General features: G+C 37.1%; 1 protein-coding gene across 4 annotated transcripts in view; it reads left to right on the top strand.

Annotated features, from left to right (window-relative positions):
- The window catches only part of INPP4B (inositol polyphosphate-4-phosphatase type II B), a 464775-nt gene that overhangs the window by 340093 nt on the left and 101413 nt on the right, over window positions 1-23269 (top strand). For all 4 annotated transcript variants that reach the window (XM_006766076.2, XM_006766075.2, XM_006766072.2 and 1 more), the window contains one exon: window positions 6227-6335. In XM_006766076.2, the coding sequence (XP_006766139.1) occupies window positions 6227-6335 (109 nt within the window). The remainder of the gene's footprint in view (window positions 1-6226; window positions 6336-23269) is intronic.

Here is a 23269-nt window from a genome sequence, read left to right as displayed (position 1 = left end):
CCGGGCTGCCGGCCGCCATTTTGATTGGCAGTTAATTTGCATATCGCCCTGATTAGCCAGTGGGAAGCGTGTCGGAGTTATGGTTAATTACCATGTTTGTCTATTATTAGATAGGATTAGTACTAGAGGTCTGGTGCATTAAATTCATGCACGGGGGGGGAATAGGGTCCCTCAGCCTGCCTGCACCTTCTCCAATCCGGGACCCCTCGGGGGATGTCCGACAGCCTCTTGCAATCTGGGACCACTGGCTCCTAACCATCTGCCTGCCTGCCTGACTGACTGATCACCCCTAACCCCTCTGCCTGCCTGATCTTCCCTAACTGCCTGCCTGATTGCCCCTAATCTCCTCTGCCTGCCTGTCTGATCGCCCCTAACTGCTCTCCTGCTGGCCTGATTACACCTAACCACCTCTGCCTTAGCCCTGCACCCAGGACCCAGACTTCCCTTCTCCAACCAGCTGCAGTCACCTGGGTTTCCCTCCCTCTGGCCAACTATAGGTACTCGGGACCAGAGGTGGGCGGCTTTGCCCAGGCCGCAGCCTCAGGAACTGGTGCTCAGGACCACAGGCGGGTGGCCAGCTTCAGCTTCTCTTCTCCCAGGCTGCAGCTGCAGGCACTTGCACCCAGGACTGCGGGCGGGCGGCTTCACCCAGCCTGTCTTTGTCAGGAAGGATGTCCGGAAGATGTCCAGTCTAATTAGCATATTACACTTTTATTAGTATAGATGTATATTGCATGTATAAAATATGTATAACATTAAATATTTGTTTTAAAATATTTATTTTTTATAAGTTTAAAAGTTATTTGTGGTTGGACTTCAAATAAAGTAGGTGCTTTAGAGACTAGATCACCAACTATATGTTATAGTAGAAATTGAAAATGACTGAATTTTTAGGGACTTACAATTTCTTTGGCTGTAATCAAGTTAATAACCACTCTGAGCTTTGCTTTATTTACTTGCAAAATAAAAATTAAAAGGTGTAGATGGTAGTCAATCAAATTTCCTATTTACTTATGTAACATGTATTTAGCAGATTTTGAATTGCAGTTAAATTTATTTAAGATCCATGGTTACTGATTTAAATGTTTGGCTGAATTAAAGACAACATTTTGTAAGGTAATGATGCAAGTAAGATTGGCCAAGCCTTGGTATTTCACTGGTGAGTTATTGAATGTAGACTACATTCATTTTCCTTCTTACCATTAGTAAATTGCATCGATTCACCTTTGATTAATATGCCTGCTATATTTGGAGAGGCAGCTTTACAAACAATAGCAGGCAGATTTACCAAATCTGAGGCTAATGTCTAGCTCTTGAAACAAGTACCTGAGCAGAACTAATGATGTCATGTCTCATACTGACAAGTGAAATAACCTCCATTTAACTTCTGGTGCCCCCAGACCCATTAAGTTAAATTTTCATCCTTATTTATTATTGAAATTAAATGCAAGAGAGTACCCACCACAATAGAGATCTTTTAGAGCAGTGACAATAATAACAAAAACAGTACCCTAAAATTAAGAATACTATTTTCTACTCTGATATATCTCAGTAAATTTTATCTTATTGGAAAATCAGTTGTGAATAGTATAACATCTGGATTCTTGTGATATTACAATATTATATATTTAAGTTATTTTATCTATTATCTATATATATAAAAGCCTAAGAGACCAAATGACTGTTTGACAGGTCACTATGACATGCACTGACCACCAGGGGGGGCAGACACTCAATGCAGAAGCTACTCCCTGGTGGTCAGTGTGATCCCACAGTGGGAGTGCCACTCAGCTGACTGATGGGAACCAGACGCTGGGCTCACAGCTGGCAAGCACAGCTGTGGTGGCATGAGCCTCTCCTCCCTCCATGGCAGTGTGCTACCATGCAGCGACGACAGCAGGCCCAGCAGGGGCGGGATGAGCCAGAGCAGTGCGGTGCCCGCCTGCCGCTTTGCGCTCCCTGGCTGCCTGCCGCTTTGTCCACTACTACATTCCTTGGGGGATGTTGGACTGATGGTTTTGGCCCAATCTCCGCAGGCCCTGAAACCGGCAGTCTTACATCCCTCAGGGGTCCCCGATTATGAGAGGGCACAGGCCAGATTGAGGGACCCCACTGGTGCATGAATCTGTGCAGTGGGCCTCTAGTAGGTAGGTAAATGGATAGATAGATAGATAGATAGATAGATATAGTTCTATCTATCTATCTATCTATCTATCTATCTATCTGTCTGTCTATCTATGCCCAGTGCACGAATTCATACACATTGAAAGGAAATTAATTAGAAGAAATATTTTAGAGGTCAGGGAAGGACTGCAGGAGGTTGGCTCCAGGGTGTGTCCAGCTTGCCTTGCCCAGTCCTGATTGGGGCTGATTGGGGCTGGCTAGCTGGGGAGGAACTGTGGTATGTTGGCCGGCAAGGGAGGGACCACAGGAGGGCTCCAGGGCATATCCAGCCAGCTCACCCAGTCCCTATTGGCCGGAACCCAGCAGCAAGCTAACCTACCAGTAAAAGCATCTGCTCCCTGGTGGTCAGTGCGCATCATAGAGACTGGTCGAATGGTTGACTGAACAGTTGGACACCTAGCATATTAGCCTTTAATGTATATAGATCATATTATAGTTTGGGTGTATCACCTCATCAACGAAGCATAATTACTTTTAGACATGTTTCATGATGATGCCAAATTTCTTGGACTACTTTGAAACAGATTATCCTCAAAAATCCCTGTGGTCTTGTGAATCATGTCAAAGTCATCTGTGGGCCATTTTGAAGTCAGGGATTATGCTTAAATTGTTCCTTGAAATGAGATCAGCATGTCTACATTTTTTTATTAGCACTATTTTTATAGTTGTAGGAATTTTAAAGAGATCTTCTGGGTAAAATAGACTTATTATCTCATTTCTATTATTAAATGGCGTTTAAAAGGCTATGAAGCAGCCCTATTATTAAATTTCAAGTCAACCTAGTGTCTTTAGCTTGATGAGACGCAACTTGAACTTCACTTTTCTATTATAATGTATACTATACCATTTTCACAAAGCCAGGGACCATTTTTGAGGTATAAAAATATCAGTAGATGAAGTACAGATTATATTTTATAAGAAAGGGAAAAGGACCTTCAACTTTTTTGCTTAAATTTTCTGTAAAATAAAATGCCCACCTACATTTTTATAGTTGTCTCTTAGTACAAAAAAAAATCAGAAAGCTTTATTATGCACAGTTAAGGGCTATTTATGTCACAAAATTACTTAATTTAAAGAGCAGGATAAAATGGGTAAATTTTTAAAATGAGACAAATATTACTGATCAGATTGTTATCTTATAATTTTATTTTTATTGCCTCTTTTATATCTGTTCTCCCTTAAAGGAAATCAATCAATTGAAGTTAATTCTAACTACATTCAAAGGAGTGTATCTGCTCTGGCCAAGAATGAACATGGTACTTTAAGTGTATATCATTCTTCATTAACTAAACTGAGATGAGACCAGGAAGTAAATCCCATGGTGTACTTAGCTCTGTCTACTAATTTTGTAGTAATGAATGACAAGTGAAATTCAAGGATGAAGGAGCCAAAATAGATAACTGTTTCAATACAGTGATAACTGATAGTTATCAAAGAACAATTGCAAAATATTAAGACTTCCTGGAGCCTTGTATTGACTTATAGAAGTACCTTACATATTTTGGAGATTGACCCCTCATCAGATAAATGATTTGCAAATATTTTCTCTTGTTCTTCTGTTCTCTATGTTGCTTTTTTACATTATTGTTTCCTTAGAAATTTTTTTAACCCTCACCCAAGGATATATTTTTGTTTTTATGAGAGAGAGAAAGAGAAAGAGAGAGGGAGAGAGGGGGAGAGAGAGAAATATCGATGTGAGAGAGAAACATTGATCTGTTGCCTTCCATACATGCCTCTGCTGATGATCAAACCCGTAACCTAGATATGTACCCTGACTCGGATCTGAACACTCAACCTTTTGGTGTACTCGATGACACTCCAACCAACTGAGGAGCCTGGTCAGGGCCAGCAGAAGCTTTTCAGTTTGATGTAGTCCCACTTGTTTAGTTTTGTTTTTGTTACTTGTGCTTTTAGTGTAATATCTATGAAATAATTTTACAGACCAATATTATGAAATGTCCCTAAGTTTTTTTCTAGTAATGTTATAATTTTAGTTCTTATGTTTAAGTCTTTAATACTTTTGAGTTGATTTGTGTGCATGAAGGGTCTAATTTCAATCTTTTCCATGTAGGTAATCTTAAGCTCTCCTTGTTCTTTTATTATTGAATGTGTTTCAGGGAGGGATATATGGTTATCTTCTTCCCCTGGAGATATGTATGTTCCAGATTTCAATTTTTTTTTCTGGATAGTGTATTTAAACCTCTTATTCTTCGATTAAGAATAGTAATTCCCTGTGTAATCTAAAGACAAATTAGATAAATAATTCATCCTCAAAATATGTGTTTGTTTATTGACAATTATTCAGCATCTACAACATGCACACATTTGAATATTCTCCTAATCTTTGAAATATATGAGAAGAATTGAAGCCTGTGTTTTGGGCAGAGTGACTGAATGGCCACCAACACAGGAGAAGCGATTTGCACTGTGGATGCAAGGAGGCTAAGATTGAAGAGGCAGTAATAATCCTGACATGAACTGAGGAAGGTTAGAATTAAAATAAATAGAGTTCACAGTGATAAAAGAGAATAAAATTTGGGGAGCAGAGTTGTTGAAACTGATCAGATAAAATGATGAGGGAAAGAAAGCAACTGATGTTGAGAGCTTGAGAATTTTTGTTTGGAATGTTTAAAGGAATGCGTTGTCTATACTTGTTATAGGAAACCAGGGAGAAAGGGCAAGTTGAAAGAGTTAGAACAAGTTAAGATTAATAGCTGGCTGACATTCAGAGATGTTCCTAAGGCCGGTAGGAATAGGATTATTTAATGGGGTGAGCTCATGACTATTTAAGAAAGCTGTGACCCCTTTCCAGGAAGTAGAACAGCTGCACTTACAAAAATGTATATATGGTCACGGGTACCTGGAACCTTTTTCTTAGGCCTGGGTTAAAGTCCCCTAGGCAATTTTTTTTAATTACACAGAAGTCTAATATTCTGTTATTTTAAGATAAGCTGACTTCTACTTTATTGGTGACTTTTTAAAAGGGCAACAGATTATCACTCCAGCAATCTATTAAATTATTGTTCAATATTTGCTTTATTGATGGGTTAGTTTGTATTCAGTTCTTTCGTGACCTTGAGTTTTGAAGACATTTATTGTTAAGAAAGATATTACTGGTGCATTTAGGTTGAACCACTTTGGAAAAGTTATGGTGTTTACCTGAAGCTAATAAAATAATGTATGTTTTCCCTGTAAATGAGATCTGAAAAACAGTCAATGTGTCAATACCAAAATCAACATGAAAAGGATCTACTATGAAATTAGGTTTCTCAGATAAAATGTAGTTTAACAAGAGGGCATTCACTCTGTCTTCTTTCTGATGGAGATACTTTTCATTATAATATATGGCATGTTTAAAGGCCATAAACTTAATATGTATGAAACCTGATGGCTTTCAAGATCAAGGGATTGAGTTTCAATTTAAATGTATGGTTATTTTGAAAAAAAAAAAACCCACAAAATATCTTGCTGGAAAATAGATCAGGAGACATTTTGTGTATTCTTCTTTCACCTGAGGAAATTGCAAAAGCTTGCATTAAAATTGTATAAGATTTTGTATACACAGGCAGAAACTACTCTATATAGATTTTTAAAAAATGCACTGGTACTGTTCTGGCTTTGAACCAAAATGCCTCTTTTCTCTGTAAATTTCGGTGGAAAGATTCATTATTGTTGAATTTCAATATGATTGCTAATTAAATGATGCAAAACTCAATAAAATAAAATACACAAAAGACCAATTAGCATGTTATCTCAGTAAGTATACAGACGAATGGGAGAACATACTGTTCTACACAGTAGCATATAATTAAGATGTAGTCATAAATCAAGGATATATTATAACTTGTATAGGTGCACAGGTGGCTTTTAGAAAGATAAATTAGCTCCTCTTGCCCCCTTGAGATGCAAGTTCATAGTGATTCCTGCAAAATTAAACAGAATAATGTCTCAGACTTCCGACATTGTGTATGCTTCAGTGCAGACAGCATGCTGGAGAGAAATGTTTGCAAAGTGTTCATCTCCTTGTCCATTCCCGTTCCAGATGCTCTCTATGATGTTATCACCGTGGGAGCCCCAGCTGCCCATTTTCAGGGATTTAAGAATGGTGGTCTTCGGAAACTACTCCACAGATTTGAAACGGAAAGAAGAAAGTAAGTGATGACAAGATGCACTAATGGTTATCTTTCCTTTGGAGAAGTTTATATACACATTTATAATAAAGAAACTTGGTCCATCACAATGAATAGTCCTCATATCGCAACGTATTTAATAACTTAAAGATGTTGAACTTCTAAAAAATACTCAAACAGAAATGAAATTAGAATAAATTAAGTGCCTGAGTGTGTTGCTTATTGAGTTGTGCTGTGCTGGCAGAAAATTTTTGTGGAAACAAAGCTACTAAAACAAGAGAATATTCTGGTATCAACTATTGCTCATTTAGTGGAATGATGTTCAGGTAGAGATTTAGCTAAAAGCATCGTCTTATGTAATTGAAAAGCCAGACATTTAAAGGAGATCATGAGGCCTAATTTATGACTCTTACCCTATTGGTGATTTCCACGGTGGTCCGAGGCAAGGCATATGAACTGCCCTGCCATTTAATTATGCCATTTGAAAAAGAGACATGGTACAGAACTCTTATCAGTTACATGATGAGATTGAAAGAGAAAACATTCATTTCTTAGAGAAAAAGCATGACACAAAACCTAAAGTATTATTTCTATTATTTATAACTAAAGGCCCCGCACATGGATTCATGCACTGGTGTGGTCCCCCAGCCTGGCCTGTGGGGACCGGGCCGAAACCAGCTCTCTGACATCCCCCGAGGGGTCCCAAAGTTTATCTTATAATATCCTGTGATTATGATTGCACTTAAGTAAACCATAAGAAGTTTTATGCAGATATGAATGGAAACTTTTATTTTTAAGTAGTTACTCTTCTTAGATTAAGAACCCGAATTTTAAAAGTTAGGGGGAAATAGTATTCTGTTGTCATAGTTGGTTTAGTAGTAATATTAGAAAATTTACCCGAGTGACAAAATCACCCTCTTTAAATTTTTTTTTAATATATTTTATTCACTTTTCACAGAGAGGAAGGGAGAGAGATAGAAAGTTAGAAACATCGATGAGAGAGAAACATCGATCAGCTGCCTCCTGCACATCTCCCACTGGGTATGTGCCCGCAACCCAGGTACATGCCCTTGACCAGAATCGACCCTGGGACCTTTCAGTCCGCAGGCCGACGCTCTATCCACTGAGCCAAACCGGTTTCGGCCACCCTCTTTAAATTTTAAAGTTTTATCACATTTATAACATACGTAACACATGTATTATTAGGTGTTCAATGTTCAGGACAAACACATTAAAAATAACTTCGAATTGAATAATTGATATACTACTATATAAATATATAAGCTAATGAGGCATATATATTTTTCTTTCTTGTTTTAAAGAAATTGACTTTGATTCAATGCTAGAACTATTAACTCAGCTATAGCCCTTACTGAGATTTCACCAGTTTTTTTTGTTTTTGGTGAGGAGAGTATATAGTTCTATGAAACTGTATCACAGGTGTAGATTAGAGTAATCATCACAAAGAACTGTTCCATGACCACAAAGAAACTCCTTCTGGTATCCCTTCTGCTGCTGCTGCTGCAAAAAAAAAAATAGTTCTGTTGCCTCATGATTGTAACAGAGGGGAAGTCAGAGTTCCAACCAGGGGCTCTGAGGGGAGAGGCACCTCCCGTTTAATTCATGGGGGTTGGAAGTTGGTTCATTCACAGAATCCATGGGGAAAGGGATGCTGTCTCTTTGCTAAAAAGGGAATGGGAGTAGAATATAGGTTTCTGCCCATGGTTTCTCACTGACCCTCTCCCTCTGCTGTACCATCTTCAAATAGGGAGAGACACTGCTATTTTTATTATGTGCTATTCATCCCTCAAATAGGCAAGTGTATTTAAAAGTTTTATTTTTGTTGGGCTACCCTTTTCCTAGTCCTTTGGTTTTTCTTGGCTTCTATTTTTTAGTTGGCATTGTGCTTCATTGAGGGCTTTTCTAACATCCAAGTTGGGATATATAGTAAGCAAGAAAAAAACCCATAGAATTTACTGTCATTGTCATATCATTCCCTAGATCCTGGGGCTCCCAGCCAATCTTCCTTCTTTGCTCTTAGAGTCTTCTGATAAATGACTTACGTGTTGTGACTCGAGTATGTTTTGTGATTAGCAGGAGAAGGAAAATAGATTGTGTGTACTCCATCTTGTCTGGAACTGGGCAGCTCTATCTTGAGAATTCACTTAATTTATTTGTTTTTCTCAATCCAATTTTAAAGTGCCTGACACAATTAAAAAACGGAAAACTGTCCCCAGGGCACAAAGACTCTAGCTCAGCGGTTCTCAACCTGTGGGTCGCGACCCCTTTGGCGGTCGAACAACCCTTTCACAGGGGTCGCCTAAGACCATCCTGCATATCAGATAATTACATTACGATTCATAACAGTAGCAACCTTACAGTTATGAAATAGCAACGAAAATAATTTTATGGTTGGGTCACAACATGAGGAACTATATTTAAAGGGCCAGAAGGTTGAGAACCACTGCTCTAGCTGGATGAGTAGAACATCAGTATGTGAAGCATGGAGCTTCATCATAGAGTTTCATGTAATACCACTGTGTGCTACTGGCAAAGGCAAATGTTGAGCTGTGTGGTTAGATTCTGAATAATATATCTTGTTTTAAATATCCTCATGGATATCTGAATTCTTCAGTATTCTTCACTTCTCACCGGGATATTTATATACATACAAACCCACATGCAGCTGTAAGATTAAACTTAAGATAAAAGACATAAGTATATCCAATACTTTAAACATTGACTTGCTTTAGGGTTTTTAAATATGTGTTATATGTCCTATTGCTTTATTGATAACTTTATCGATAAATACAGTGAAAATTTTTAAAAAGTAAATAAATAACGTGGTGTAGATCTTAAAAGCACTCTCATTTGGGCAGTAGTAAGGGACAAATGTGGCTTGCTAAGGCAATATATAAATGAGTCCAGTATCAGCCTGACCATCATGGTAAGAGCTGGCCTGAGCAAAGATGTTATGCCTAAAGTGATATCACATTATGAAAATTATTTTTCTGAGGGTTTTCTCACCCACAATATTGCATCTGTTCATCAAAAGCAATAATGGAGACATCAACGTGACTATGAAATCAGTAACTTGGACCTATACATGTAGAAGTGAAGAAAATCACGTTAAGTGAAGGACATTTTCTTTACCTCATTTTCCTTTTGCTAACCGCCCCCCAAAAAATAGCCAAGTCTTTTAGGCCAGTTTTTTAGGGGGACTACCACAGCCATTGTATGTCTTCACCTTTATCTATTTTCTTCTCTGCTAAGCCAATGAAATATTGTCTCCTGAGTACAGAAATTTCTGGTCCTTAGGGATCTATTGTTTGCTGAATTCATTGACCACATAATGAAAAGGATTTTAGCATCAGGAAGCCTTACTTGCTTGCAGTAATCATATAATGTAATTCAGATCATATAACAATGTATTTTAAAGGCTTTAAGATAATTAATTAGGCAGATTGATCTTTCTCTAAAGCACAAATATAAAATTGCATACTCCCCAGCTCAGCACCCTTCATGGAATCCAGTTGCATCCACTGGGCATTCAAAAAGCCTCTGTAAACTCACCCCACCAGCTTCCTACCTTCATCACCCTCTTCTCCCTATAATTGCTTCTTAAATGCTATGAAACAATTTCCTTAATGGAATTCACACTTGCCCACCTGTTCCCTTTTCCTCATTCTGTTCTCTTTCACTAGAAATTCTGTTCTCATCTCCACACTGTTTACATTGCTTTCTGTCAAAATCATACAGATAATCCTATTCAAAATGCTACACATGGTCGATCCTAAGATTTTTACCTTCTTTATTACGTCCTCCTGGTTTCTCAAGTTGATTTGACTCTCTGTCCTAATATTTCATTTCTGTTATAACCTTACTTGGTCACAGTTATGGAATGTCAGGTTTGCCCTTGTTTGATATTTCCCATAACACTTTGGGATATGTTTGGGTAAGAGATGATGTTGTCTTGAACTATGGGTCTTCTGGAGTGCTCCCCAGAGTACTTAGCAGACAAGCATTCCGTAGATCAAATGCAATGGGCATTGGAATTCACCTTATAAGTGAGATATAGCCTCTGATTTGAGTGCTGAAAATGCCAGCCCTGGCCAGTTTTTCTCAGTAGTTAGAGCATGGACCCTCCGACCAAAGGATCTCAGGTTCTATTCCCAGTCAAGGGCAAGTACCTCGGTTACAGTTTCAATCCTTTGCCCCGTTCAGGCCATAAGTGGGAGGCAACCAGTCGATGTGTCTCTCACATCAATGTTTCTCTCTCCTTTCTCTCTCCCCCTTGCCTCCCTTCCACTCTCTCTAAAAAAAAATCAATGGAAAAAATCCTCCCTCCCCCAGTGAGGATTAAAGAAATAAAGTGCTGAAAACTCCCGTGAGTATTAAAATTTCACAAATATTCATGATACTATATGATAAATAGAGACAGCAGGGATTCTCAACCTTGGCTGATCATTAGAATCACCTTTGGAGATTTAAAAACATTTTATGTATGCCAGGATGTTGCCTGAGACAAATGAAGTGCAAGTCCTGGGAATGGAGCCCAGGCATTGGTATGTTTTAAAAGCTTCCCAGGTGGGTCTGATGTATAGCCATGGTTGAGAACCACTGTTATAGATGTAAGTGAATAGTTCTGGGAGAGGACATATGAAGGACATGGAGAATAGAAAGAGGAATAGTGGCACAGATGAGTTGAACTTGAAAAATGTATGAATACTCAGTTGGTATGTATCAGGAACAAAGAAAATCTACACAAGGGAATATTTGCTGAAATGAATAAAAGTATTACAGTTTTCTTACTACAAGTTTTTGTTTAAAAAATCCCAAACTCATTAAAAAGTTGCAAAACAGAATGAAAGATGGAAGTAAAGCTATAAGAATTTTGATCTAGGAAAATTTGGGCCTGAGTAGCATCCAAACAAATAAAAAATCCAGTACGTGTTAGAGATTTTCATGATATAAACATGAGATTTTTCCTGGAGAAAGAAAATGCTAATTCTCAGTATATTTTATTTAAAGACCAGATGTTTGTAACCTATGTCTTCAACGATCACATAAAATATCTATGTGTTCCTGGAGGCAGTGGTTTACCTATGACACCATTTGAAAGCTTGTGGAGTTTCTCTTCAAAATATGAATGAATTCTTTACCTCCAGTATTATTTTAGAGGAAGGTAAAAATTACCACAACACTTGTGTTGCCTGTTTTGATCATTTCTAATTTCCGCAGGAACATCAGTTCAGCCAGAATTTTCACAGCGCAGGTTCATGACCCGAAAGCATAGCTCTTTCATTAAGATTAAAAGACTCCTCATGAAAACCAAGAGCCTTTGTAAAGAAAAAAGAGGGGAAAAAGCCAGTGAAGGACAGTGTTAACTTCTTCTTGAGATTATTAATTCCCTGTGATCTGCCAGTTCATTTGGAATGGACTCAGAACTAACTCCCTGCAAAGGATCCCAAATTCCGTCACATGCCTGCCTTGAATATGTATCCTGGTTTGTCCGCCTACCCCCATCTGTTACAGATGACCATAATCAACATTTACTACCCCACAATTTCAAATGGAAGAGGAAAAAATAATCGTTTGGAAAAGTCATAAGGAAAACAAACTAAAATTTCACTAATAGAAATTAGTATTAGAGTCTGTACTAGAATTTGGGGGAAATTTCTGAAGGAAAGTGAAACAGTGATACAAAGAGTTAAGCAAATCAGCCTTACCTTATATGAGAACAATGGGAACCTAATTGCATGGCAAAAATTCTGAGGAACATTTTCCTTACTATTGTAAGGAGAAATAAATAGATGTTTCCTCATTCTCTATTATAGACTAGAGTTTCAGTGCATGAAATTTGTGCAATGGGGGTGCGGGGGGAGGTGTCCCTCAGCCCAGCCTGCATCCTCTCCAATCTGGGATGCCTTGGGGGATGTCTGACTGCTGGCTTAGGCCTGATCCCGCAGGCAATCCAGGACATCCCTCTCACAATCCGGGACTGCTAGCTCCTAACTGCTCGCCTGCCTGCCTGCCTCATTGCCCCTAACGACTCCCCTGCTAGGCTGATTGATGCTTAACCACTCCCCTGCCGACCTGATGGCTCCCAACTGTCCTCCCCTCCTGGCCTGCTCGCCTCCAACTGCCCTCCCCTGCTGGCCATCTTGTGGTGGCCATCTTGTGACAACCATCTTGTGATGACCTGAGGGAGGCCATCTTGTGACAACCATCTTGTGATGACCTGAGGGAGGCCATCTTGTGACGACATTGCACAAGGGCGTGACGCCCCCTAGGCTTTTATTATATAGGATAGGACACTCTTCAATAAAAGGGGAAATACTGCATCAGAGAGCTCTCTGTTGCTTAAGGTGCAGCCAGCATTCAGTAAATCAGAAATGAGAGAACTGGATGCAAAGCTTTTAGAATATATTCTTCTGATAGAATCACTAACCACTGCTCAATTTGGAGGCAAGAAAACAAATGAACGTTTTTTTTGTTAGTAGTGTAGAGCTGAGACATCTAAGCTATTGAAGAGTTTTGCAACGCTTCCCTTTTTATACTCTCTCCAGTAACATGAGTAGTTACAAAAACATTTCTTTGAAAACTCTTCACTTTCATGCTTAAGACTGAATCTTCTTTGCTTTTATGAAAGGGAATGGGTGATTCAAATCAATTTAATAAAAGCAATAAGACTGAATCCATAATTTGCTTTAGGAAGCCAATAATTTTTTCCTCCTTTGAAACTTTCTCTGACTCTAGTCTGATCTTTTCTTAGAAACCTGGCAGAGTATTTATTCTGAGATCATGTCATATGTTTTAAGTAGAAATATTTTTATTTTTAAATTATGTACTTTTTATAAATACTTTCTTTTGAAAATTTTCCAATTTTGCTAATATGTTTATTGAAAATGTACAAAAGTCCAAAAAAAGAGATTACAATCACCCATAATCTTTAAGAATGCAGTTACTGGGGGTGTCTGGGTGTGAGCAGTCTCTTCTAGTTTGTTTTTCCACCTATGACTTATGTTTTTACTTTTTTTCTGTTGTAAATTCAAAATTTCCAAATGGCTTAAAATGACTAATTCTTCAAAATATACAGGGTTGGGAAAAAATTTGTTTACAGTTGTTCCTATGGAAAATAATACAGTAATTAATAAATAATAACATAAGGCCGAGACCGGTTTGGCTCAGTGGATAGAGCGTCGGCCTGCGGACTCAAGGGTCCCAGGTTCGATTCCGGTCAAGGGCATGTACCTGGGTTGCGGGCACATACCCAGTGGGAGATGTGCAGGAGGCAGCTGATCGATGTTTCTCTCTCATCGATGTTTCTAACTTTCTATCTCTCTCCCTTCCTCTCTGTGAAAAATCAATAAAATATATTTAAAAAAATAATAACATAAGAATAAACTCTGTGTTTTGCGTATTCACAAATATAAACTACTTTTGCCCCACTCTGTATAAATGCTCTCCCTTTAAAAACATCTGTGTTTGTGGGTTGTGTACACCAAAACTTGTTCATAAAAATATTAGATTATAGCTATAATTCATGTCCCATTCAGTTTCAAATAAATTTTCCTTCCTTTAAAAAACAACAACACTTTATATCACCAAAAATAAGTGTTTCACAGCCCCCATGGAAATAAGAATAAGTATGAATAAAATCCTAGCCAGTCCTTTTTTCTTTTGAACTGTGTTCAGGGGCAGACAATATGTCATTGTTACAGAGATGGAAATTTAAATCTGTGTGTAAATTACAATTTGATTCCTGGGGGTTTATTCTTTTCTTTCTGGGAGCCAATTCCTCCTCAGCCACTCTTAGCTCTCAGTTTCGTTCATATTGGAGCAAATGCACTCCTAGGTCTGAAAATACTGTGTACTAGGCTGGTATTCTCCATGTGCACTTCCCTGAATGCAGCTCCCTATACACATCAGTCTTCTAGAATAAGTGGGTTGTCTCTCATACATCTAAAACTTGGAGTATGGAGAGAATAAATTTTTTTAATGAAATAGTCATGTTAAGACAAGCATACTGTACAAACTAAATGATGAGGCTTTCAATGCACTGAACTAAATGTGATACAAAGAAATGGAAAGATTTTTGCTGAGTTGCATATGATCCTAAATGAATTTGTAATGCAGCCTTTCTCCTTCATTCTCATTTTAACTATACAAGTAAAATGTGCTTGTAATGCACAAATTCAAAGAATAAAGAAGCATATAAAGTGGAAAGCCTTTTCATTTTCTCTCCCCAGAATAAGCCAATTGGAACAGCTTAATGCCTTTCTCTGTGCAATTTCTTCTAGGCATCCAACTATTTGAGTTTTCAGTAGTTATTACTCTTTATTTTTAAGATTTTAAAGTTGATTTTTAGAGAGAGATAAAGGAAGAGGGAGAGAGAGAAACATCGATGTGAGAGTGAAATACCAACCAGCTGCCTCCTGCACATCCCCTACAAGGACTCAAGCCCACAACCCAGGCATGTGCCCTGACTGGGAATTGAACAGGCAACCTTGCAGTACATAGGATGACATCCAACCAACTGAGCTACACCAGTTTTCAGTGATTATGACTCTTAGTCTACAAACTCGGGTCATGGGAATGTGATGTTTTTAACTTTTCTATAATTCAGTTTAATTTTTCTGGCCCCCATTCTGGGGCAAGGCAGAAACTTTCATCTTAGACAATTAACAGATTCCACTCTCAATATGAATTAAATCCTGGCTTGAGCACTTACTGGCTTTGTGACCTTAGTCAAATTACCTCCCCTCTCTGTGCCTTAGATTCCTCACTGTAGCATAAATAATATTTCTTAGCTTATAGGGTTGTTCTGAAAATGTGATGCTTCATATACACCAAACATTTTATAATGCTACCTGGCACATAAAGAGGACTTAATAATATTAGCTAGTGTTTATGTAAAATACATAAACAAGTATATTTTCACTAAAAGATGTGTTAACAAATTCCCATTTCAATACATGTAGATTTCATTTTTTCTAAAAGCAAAGTAGGATTTTATTTATTGAATGTAACATAATCAATCATCTAACCAATAAAAACAATATTGATGATTGTTTACACTTTCTAATTTTTGATATAACCAACTGTGTTTGCAATGTACACTCTTACTATTATGTCTCTGAAAATTTTTTTCTTTTGGATAAATTCTTAAAAGTGGAATTTCTTAGTTGAGATTGTTAAATGTTAAGATGCTGCCATATTATCCTCCAAAAAAAATGGTATCAATGGGCATAAGATGCATAACTGTCACATATTCTTGAGAACAGGATTTTTGGCAGCATCTCTGTGTTAACCTCAGGCATGGCTCATGAAGAAGGCCAGACAATTCCCTATTAATGGTATCATCCAAACACTTCAAAGTCAACATATGAAGTCATCACTCACCCTGTTACCCTCAAATTTCTCTCAAGGATTCCTTTTATTCACAAAAGTCACCACCATTCATCTGGATGTTCAACTTAGACACTAGAAATTCTTGATTACTCTTCTTCCCTTGCTTCCACTTCCACTTTCAAATAAAGGGAAAAATCAGATCTGTCAATTCTAGTTTCTTATTTCTCAGGAAGTCATTCATTTCAATAATGAATGATGGCTTAGGATAAACCTAACCATAGAATCACCATCTTGTAAATATCTACCGGCAAATTCCTTAATCAGGCCAGCTCTCATCCAATCCATTTTTCTCACCTAGTGGTGTAACATTTTTAAAAGACAAATACAACCTAGTGACTTCATAATTTTAAACATTTCTTAGCTGCCTATTGCCTGGAGGATGAAGTCCAAGGTGCCTATTATATTCATGTGTACCCTGGCCCTGCTTTCTTCTCCGACTGCCTCTCACACCACCCTCTCTAGTAAACCAAACTGAACTTCCTTAGTTTCAGTTATACCTGCGAGCTAACTCTGTGTCCTTGGCTAGACCATGTCTGCTTTCTAATCATCTGTCTTCTCCTGTAGATTGTGTGTACTGTGAGGGGAGGGATTGAATTTGTCTAGTATCCCCAGGAACTAACTTGATAAATGTATGTTGAACAAATATGAGAGAGTGAATGAAAGAAGTGTAAGGATCACCTGTCATAGGAATATCTTTTCTACCCGAAGAGCTCAGTGTGACTGAATTAGGTGATAGAAATTCAGGGAATGACTGTGGAATTAGAAAACAGAAGCATAGAGGCATTTGTGGAAAATGTTTTGTAGGGTTTTAAAACAGCTATTTGTCAGGTACTCAAATGTTCGTGTTTGCTTGCACCTCAGGAGGAAGGGGAAATATACTTTTATGTGTTCTGAAACGAGAAAGGTGATAATTTTTATAAAAATAGACAGCCTAAGGCCCTGGCCAGATAGCTGAGTTGGTCAAAATGTCTTCCCAATATGCCAAGGTTGCAGGTTTTGATCTACATACAAGAAGCAACCAATGAGATTGCTTCTCTCTCTCTCTCTCTCTCCAATAAAAAAAACATAGCCAACCTAAAATCCAATTCAATATTAGTAATGCAATGGTGACTTTCACATCTAAAAATTGATGACATTCTTCCATAACCTACCCAAAAGCTTGTGAAGCAAGTTATGATCTGAGCTGAGGCAAGAAACATTGCATATAGTGTGACTATTCAGAATCCTTAGAAATGAAATCTTTCCTTTTAAGAAAATGACTTTAAATATAAATAAATAAAAGTTTGCTAAAATATCTAGAATTTATAGTGATGATAAATTTGGTGACAAGAAAAATGTATGAAACTAAAGCACATAATCAATCTTAATTGTGGGATTTCAGAAGCCACTGAACTTCTCACCCTTCAGTTTAGTTTATTTGCACTATAGATTGTAGCTGATTTCTCTTGAAATAATTACACTTTAGAAAGAGGAGTTAAAAATCTTGAGATTTTTGAGGAAAGACTTATTAAGTATATCATCACAATTTTTCAGGAACATAATTTGGATAATTTGACTTTACAAATAAATGTCTTAATTTCACAGAATGAATCAAATGTGACTGTGGTTTTATCTCTGAAAAAAAAAAGTTAATCAACAGGAAGGTTAGAACTTAAAAGACAGAATGTGAAATCTAATAAGCAAATTATAGAAAGAAACCTTTTTTCTGCTTCATTAAAAAACTAACTATGAATAAGTAAAATGGTTTACGGACTTACTTTCTGTAAGTCAGGAATTGCCTTTCTCCTTTGCCTTAAACTAGAAAATATTTTAAACCCTGACACAGTGATGTCATCTCAACCAGTATGCGTTTAATCCTAGGAAGAATGTTGTACTCAGGTTAAACACTGAGTGACTCCTAGCATATTTTTAAAGCTCTCTATTAGCTTGATATTTAATATCCAGCATTGCAAAGGCAGAAAACAGCAGGGGAAAAGTCATATACAAATAAGTGTTCAGAAAATTTAAAAGTACTATTGTTTTTTATTTAATTTTTCATCCTCACCTGATTTTTAGAAAGGGAAAGGGGGGTGAGGGGAGACTGAGAGAGAGGAGAATGAATCTAAGGCTTGGATATCAAGTCCTGGCAGCTCATCCATAGTCTATGGGAACTCATGGACAGAGTTTTTGTCTGAGGATTAACATAATCAGACTTGCATTTATAGTGACAGTGTGGAGAGAATTTAAGAAGGGTAAACAGTTAGACTATCAACATCATAACAGTGATGGTGAGAGGAAATGGTGACTACTAAGTTAAAGGAGATTTTTAGGAAATTTTATAGGATTTAAATCCAACTGGATGAGGTCTTGAGAGAGACTGGGCAGGGCTGAAGGAGTCTTAGGTTTCTGCTTTCTATACCTGGGTAGATGCCAAGGCCACTGGGAAAAGGAGTACAGGACATAAACAATTTATTTTCATTGCTTAATTAATAAATTCAGTTGTCTGTATGCAATATAATAAGAAGTCCTTGGAAATAAGAAAATCATTTTGTTGAGTCAGTGCTTTTTTCTCAGTAAAGAATGTTTTAAATGTTAGGAGTAACAGGGAATCTCCGAGATCACAAACTCCCCTATTTATGTTATCAATGAGAATACTGAGGTCCAAAAATTGAATCACCCATACAGATAATGACAGAGCCAGAGATAGAAAATTAGACTTCTCTTCCCCCAAGTTTTTCCATGCCAATTCATCCTGATATAATCAGTATATATTCAACCCCAAGCACATGCTCTTAATAAATAAACAATATCAGTTCTAACCAATAATATTAGTTACAGATGACCTTTCTAGGAATTAATTTTGCAACCCACCAGACAGAAATTTTAAACGTTGCTCCATTCAATTTTTCTGAGGCTTTTATTAAAATACTAGAGGCCCAGTGCATGAATTTGTGCACATTGAAAGGAAATTAATTAAAAGAAATATTTTTATATCGCTATTTTCCCTTTCTCTCTAATAGAAGTGTCAACCAAATTCATGATCGACAATGACAGATGGAAACAAACATGAGCAATTGGCACCAGCAAGAGCTTTATATAGAGATATAGATAGATGATGATATAGATATAGATATAGATATAGATATAGATACAGATATAGATATATAGATAAACTTAATTACCTTTTATAGATATGGAATAAACTTGCTTAATTAGACCTGCTTTCTGATTTAGCTAAACTTTTTCCAGCCCAGTGAAGCACCCCAACTTCTCTTTCAGGTAATTGTCAGCAACACAGCAGTAAATATCAACATGAAGCAGATTATTATTGTAGATCACACAGGGAGAACAAAGGGTAAAATATTTAACTACAGCAGTGTTTGACTACATGCTGTGCAGTGAGAAAACCTAGTCGTTTTTAAGTTCCACCATTTCTTCTTTTCAGTCAGGTCAGGTTTCTAAGCTTTCTAAATCTCCATTTTCCAGCTAATGAAAAGAAAATAAGATTCAACAGTCTCCTATCTTCCTACTCCAGGACTTCTAAGAGGCTCAAATGAGATGAGGCACGGGAAAATGCTTCACAGACATTTGGTTAAAGTGTAAAATGTTTTCACCTGGCTACAAAGCAAGTCTTGTTCCTGGCCTGAAGAAACTGCAAGGAGTCTAGTCACTAGGGAGAGGAAGCCAGGCATTGCTATGTGACATCATTACCCAGTGCTCACAGCGACTGTTTCTGGACTGGGCTGGGCTGTGGGCCACATTTTGCTCCATGGGGTCTTAGCAGTGTCAGCTGTGATTTGGTGGTCTGTCACTCCAGGGTGGTGGTGGGGCCTATGTCCCACCTGGGGGAAGCCAAGTGTTTCTTTGTGGGTGCCAGGCCTGCCGTGCCATTTCTGTAAATGGCAGTGCGCATCATGGCAACTCCTGTGTTGAGCGTCTGCCCCATGGTGGTCAGTGTATGTCATAGAAACCAGTCAGATGGTCAAACACAGCATATTAGCCTTTTATATATATAGATAAGTTTAAAAGTAAATTACTGTATCTTTACTATTAAAAACATGAATCAAAGTGGTGATTTGCACTCAGATCAGTTATTAGTTTAATCTGCCTAAATTTGCTATGTACAGTAGTCAGTAAAAATATTTCTAGAATATTATCTTACTAATTCTCTATAATTATCCCAAATATATCTCAGGGAAACCACTTATTTAGGGGTATACCTAGAATAAAAATAATAAAAGGAAAAAAAATAAAATGTTAAAAGATGTTTATTGATTCTATCCATAATAATAAAATATTAGAAACAACTTGAGTGGATGGATAAGCAAACTACTCTGCATCACTAGAGTAGAACACTATGTAGTTATTTTAATTAGTATGTGGATTATGAGGTATGTAGGGATGAATATAGAAAATGTGCCCAAAAGAATGCATGAAATTAAATGTACACAGAAGACATCAATCTGAACATATTGGTGAATGTTTCTGAAAGGATAACATGTTTATTTTGAATGTGACAGATAGATGCAGACAGAGTTCTATATTTTTAGGATGGTTTTGTTTTCTAACTCCTTTTTATCTAGTTGTAGAATAAGAGAAACGTTTTTGTAAAAGCCTTTTGCCACTTCCAGCACATATGGGAAACTAGGTAACAGGAAACCAACTACAAACATCTATAAAAAGTGGCTGCAATGTGTTATCCTTACACATTATTTTTAAATGACTGTCTGAGCTGGAAATATAAGGAGCTATAGAACTGAAGTTAGTAATCAAGTCCTGAATCTATGGCTACCCTGAAGGATACATGTACACAGCAAGAATACAGAGCCTTCGGTTTGCAAGGTCTTATGGGAAGATGAGGAGGCAAAAAAGTTATTTCCTTTTTCTCCTTCTCTGCTACCAGCCCCTGGCTGTGGCATTTAGAGGACAGGCATCATCACTCTCATCCACTGACTATCTTGCTGGCTACCCCTGGCCTTTTGTGTTCCTCATTGCATTGGCCACGTAGCAGTCATAAAATATTTGTTGAGAGCAATTTACTCCTAGATAATTATCAAATTCTTTCTTTAGTATAAGCTGTATTATAAAATAGAATCATATATCTTTTCTAATAAGCTTTGTCTTAATAAGCAAATGAGAACTTTGAAAATTATATTTTAATATTTATTGGCTGTACCTACCATTACATTACTAAATAAAAGATGTTTCCTGTGTTAGTTTTCATATTATAACTTTTCCAAATTTAAATTGTTTGTATATCATGTTCATGAGATTGTAAAACATAAGAATTCAAACTGTGTAATAATAAGAACCTGGTTTTGAACCCTGGTTTTAACATCTATTCTAGTTGTGTGACCCAAGCCAAGTTACTTAACACACCCAGACTTCAACTTCCATATCTGTATTATGGGATAATATTTGTTCTTCTGAGAATTGTTGTCAAGATTAGATACAATAATCCCTGAAAAGAATTTAGCATAATGCTAGGCCTTTAGTATAGACCCAATAAGTATTAGCTATTAAAATGTGAGACAGATGAAGGAGGAGGAGGGAGAGATTTGAATTATTAGTCTTAAATCTACAGTGTAAATTGTTGGTTTTACTAGACACCCTCCAAAAAATATCAGCTTTAACACAGAAAAAAAGAAAATGACTCATAAATATACCTGTTGTTTTTTCTGCGTTCCTATCTCGGGATCATAATCACCAGCACTATAATAGTATATGTGCTGGGAAAATTCATTTTTGTTTTTATACAGATTTATTGAGGTATAATTGACAAATGAAAATTTTATATACTCAAGGTGTATAACTTGATGCTTTGATATATGTATGCATTGTGAAATAATCAGGCTAATTAAGTTATCTATCATCTCACATCATTATCATTTTCTTTTCTTTGTTTTTGTGTGGGAACACCTAAGATCTACACTTGTGGCAAATTTCAAGATACACTACCGTTTTGTTAACTATAGTCACCATGCCTGCATTAGATCCCCAGAACTTACACACCCTACACAACAAACTTTGTACCACTTAACCAACATCTCTCCATTTTCTTTCTTGCCAGTCCCTTGGCAACCACCTTTCCATTCTCTGCTTTTGTGGTATGCTAATTTGCATGCAATACAACTGATCTATTTTAAGTGTACAAGTCAATGATTTTTTAAATTGTAGAATTGTGCAGTCCTCATCACAATTCAATTTTATGACATATCCATCACTCCAGAAAGGTCTCTTATACCCATTTGCAGTCAAGGAAGCATTTGCTTTTACAGTGTATTTTTTGAATAGTTTCTATTATTGTTCCTTATCTTACTCTATACTTTTTTTTTCTTACTCTATACTTTGATTAGGCACATGAATGGATATTTTAGATGGGAGCAATTGGGAGAGCTGGTTTGGATTTCCTCCATCACGCCGTCCTAGAGCAGTGAGCATGAAAATACCAGTAGACAAATTATGAGAAGTAGAACTGGACAGCCCCTTGGAAATCGACAAAGAAAATAAGGGCAATTGAATTTAAAGATAAATGGGAATAGGCAATGCAGGAAGTGAAAACATATTAGACTCTGTTTATTTGAAGATCATATAATTGTGCCTGAGAAAAAAATTTTTAGGGCAGGGATAGGACTAAGAAAAAGATGTACATAGAAAAGAGGTCTTATTGGTCAAGAAACTACAGATAAGAGCTTGTAACCTAAAAAGTGGGATAGTAGGAGCTACTGTGATCACAGCCAACAGGCAAATTTCCTTTGAGGGCAAAATAAATCAAAATGAATTCTAGGTTTATTCCTCTTAATTGGTATAACCTGTCACAGAGCTAATAAATGGCAGAATCAGCCTTGTTCAAAATTTCTGGTTCTGAAATTAACATGAAACCAATATTTTTTTAAAAAAATGAGTAGTTTCAAAGACAAACATCAATTTAAGCTTAGATCATGTAACTCATTTAATTATATGAGTGAAATCCATAGGCAGTAAATAAAACAAATACTGTATTCCTCTAGTTCTTTTTTCTAAACCATTCTTCTAGGGAGAAAAAAAAAAGGGAAGGCTGCCTGGTGAAAAGCAGAGAAGTCTGGGTTTGTTTGTTTTTTGCCTTCCACAGTTTCCTGAAGCACTTTGTTAAACCCTGTGAATCGAGAAGGGTATATTCAAATACACTAAGGGGTACATTTCCATTTATTATCCACATGGTTTTCTTCTCAGTTAAAGCAGAGAGCCTGTCTATCCTTCCCTCTTGATTTCAAGGGATCATTCTTTGTTTGTTTTGTTATGTTTTTTTGTTTGTTTGTTTTACAAGTAGTGCTTGAGTTGGGAAAAAGTGGAGTTTGTTCCTTAGATGTTTCTCTGGAGATTTCATTCTGGCACCGGAACAGAAGCACATCACTGTATGGCACTTTTTCTCTGCTGGTCTCCTGCCCAGGCCCCTCCTCTTCTATCATTTTCTTCCCTTTCATCCTTGCCTGTTCATCATCTCTCATCTGTATTTGTCCATGCCTCCATTTACTACAGGACTAGCTTGGTTGAGCAAATGTGTTCAGGGGTGGGGGGAGCAG

Source organism: Myotis davidii, unplaced genomic scaffold, assembly GCF_000327345.1.
Source record: "Myotis davidii unplaced genomic scaffold, ASM32734v1 scaffold436, whole genome shotgun sequence".
Lineage (NCBI taxonomy): Eukaryota > Metazoa > Chordata > Mammalia > Chiroptera > Vespertilionidae > Myotis > Myotis davidii.
Note: the sequence above shows the minus strand (reverse complement) of the source record. Positions and strands in the feature narration are given on the sequence as shown.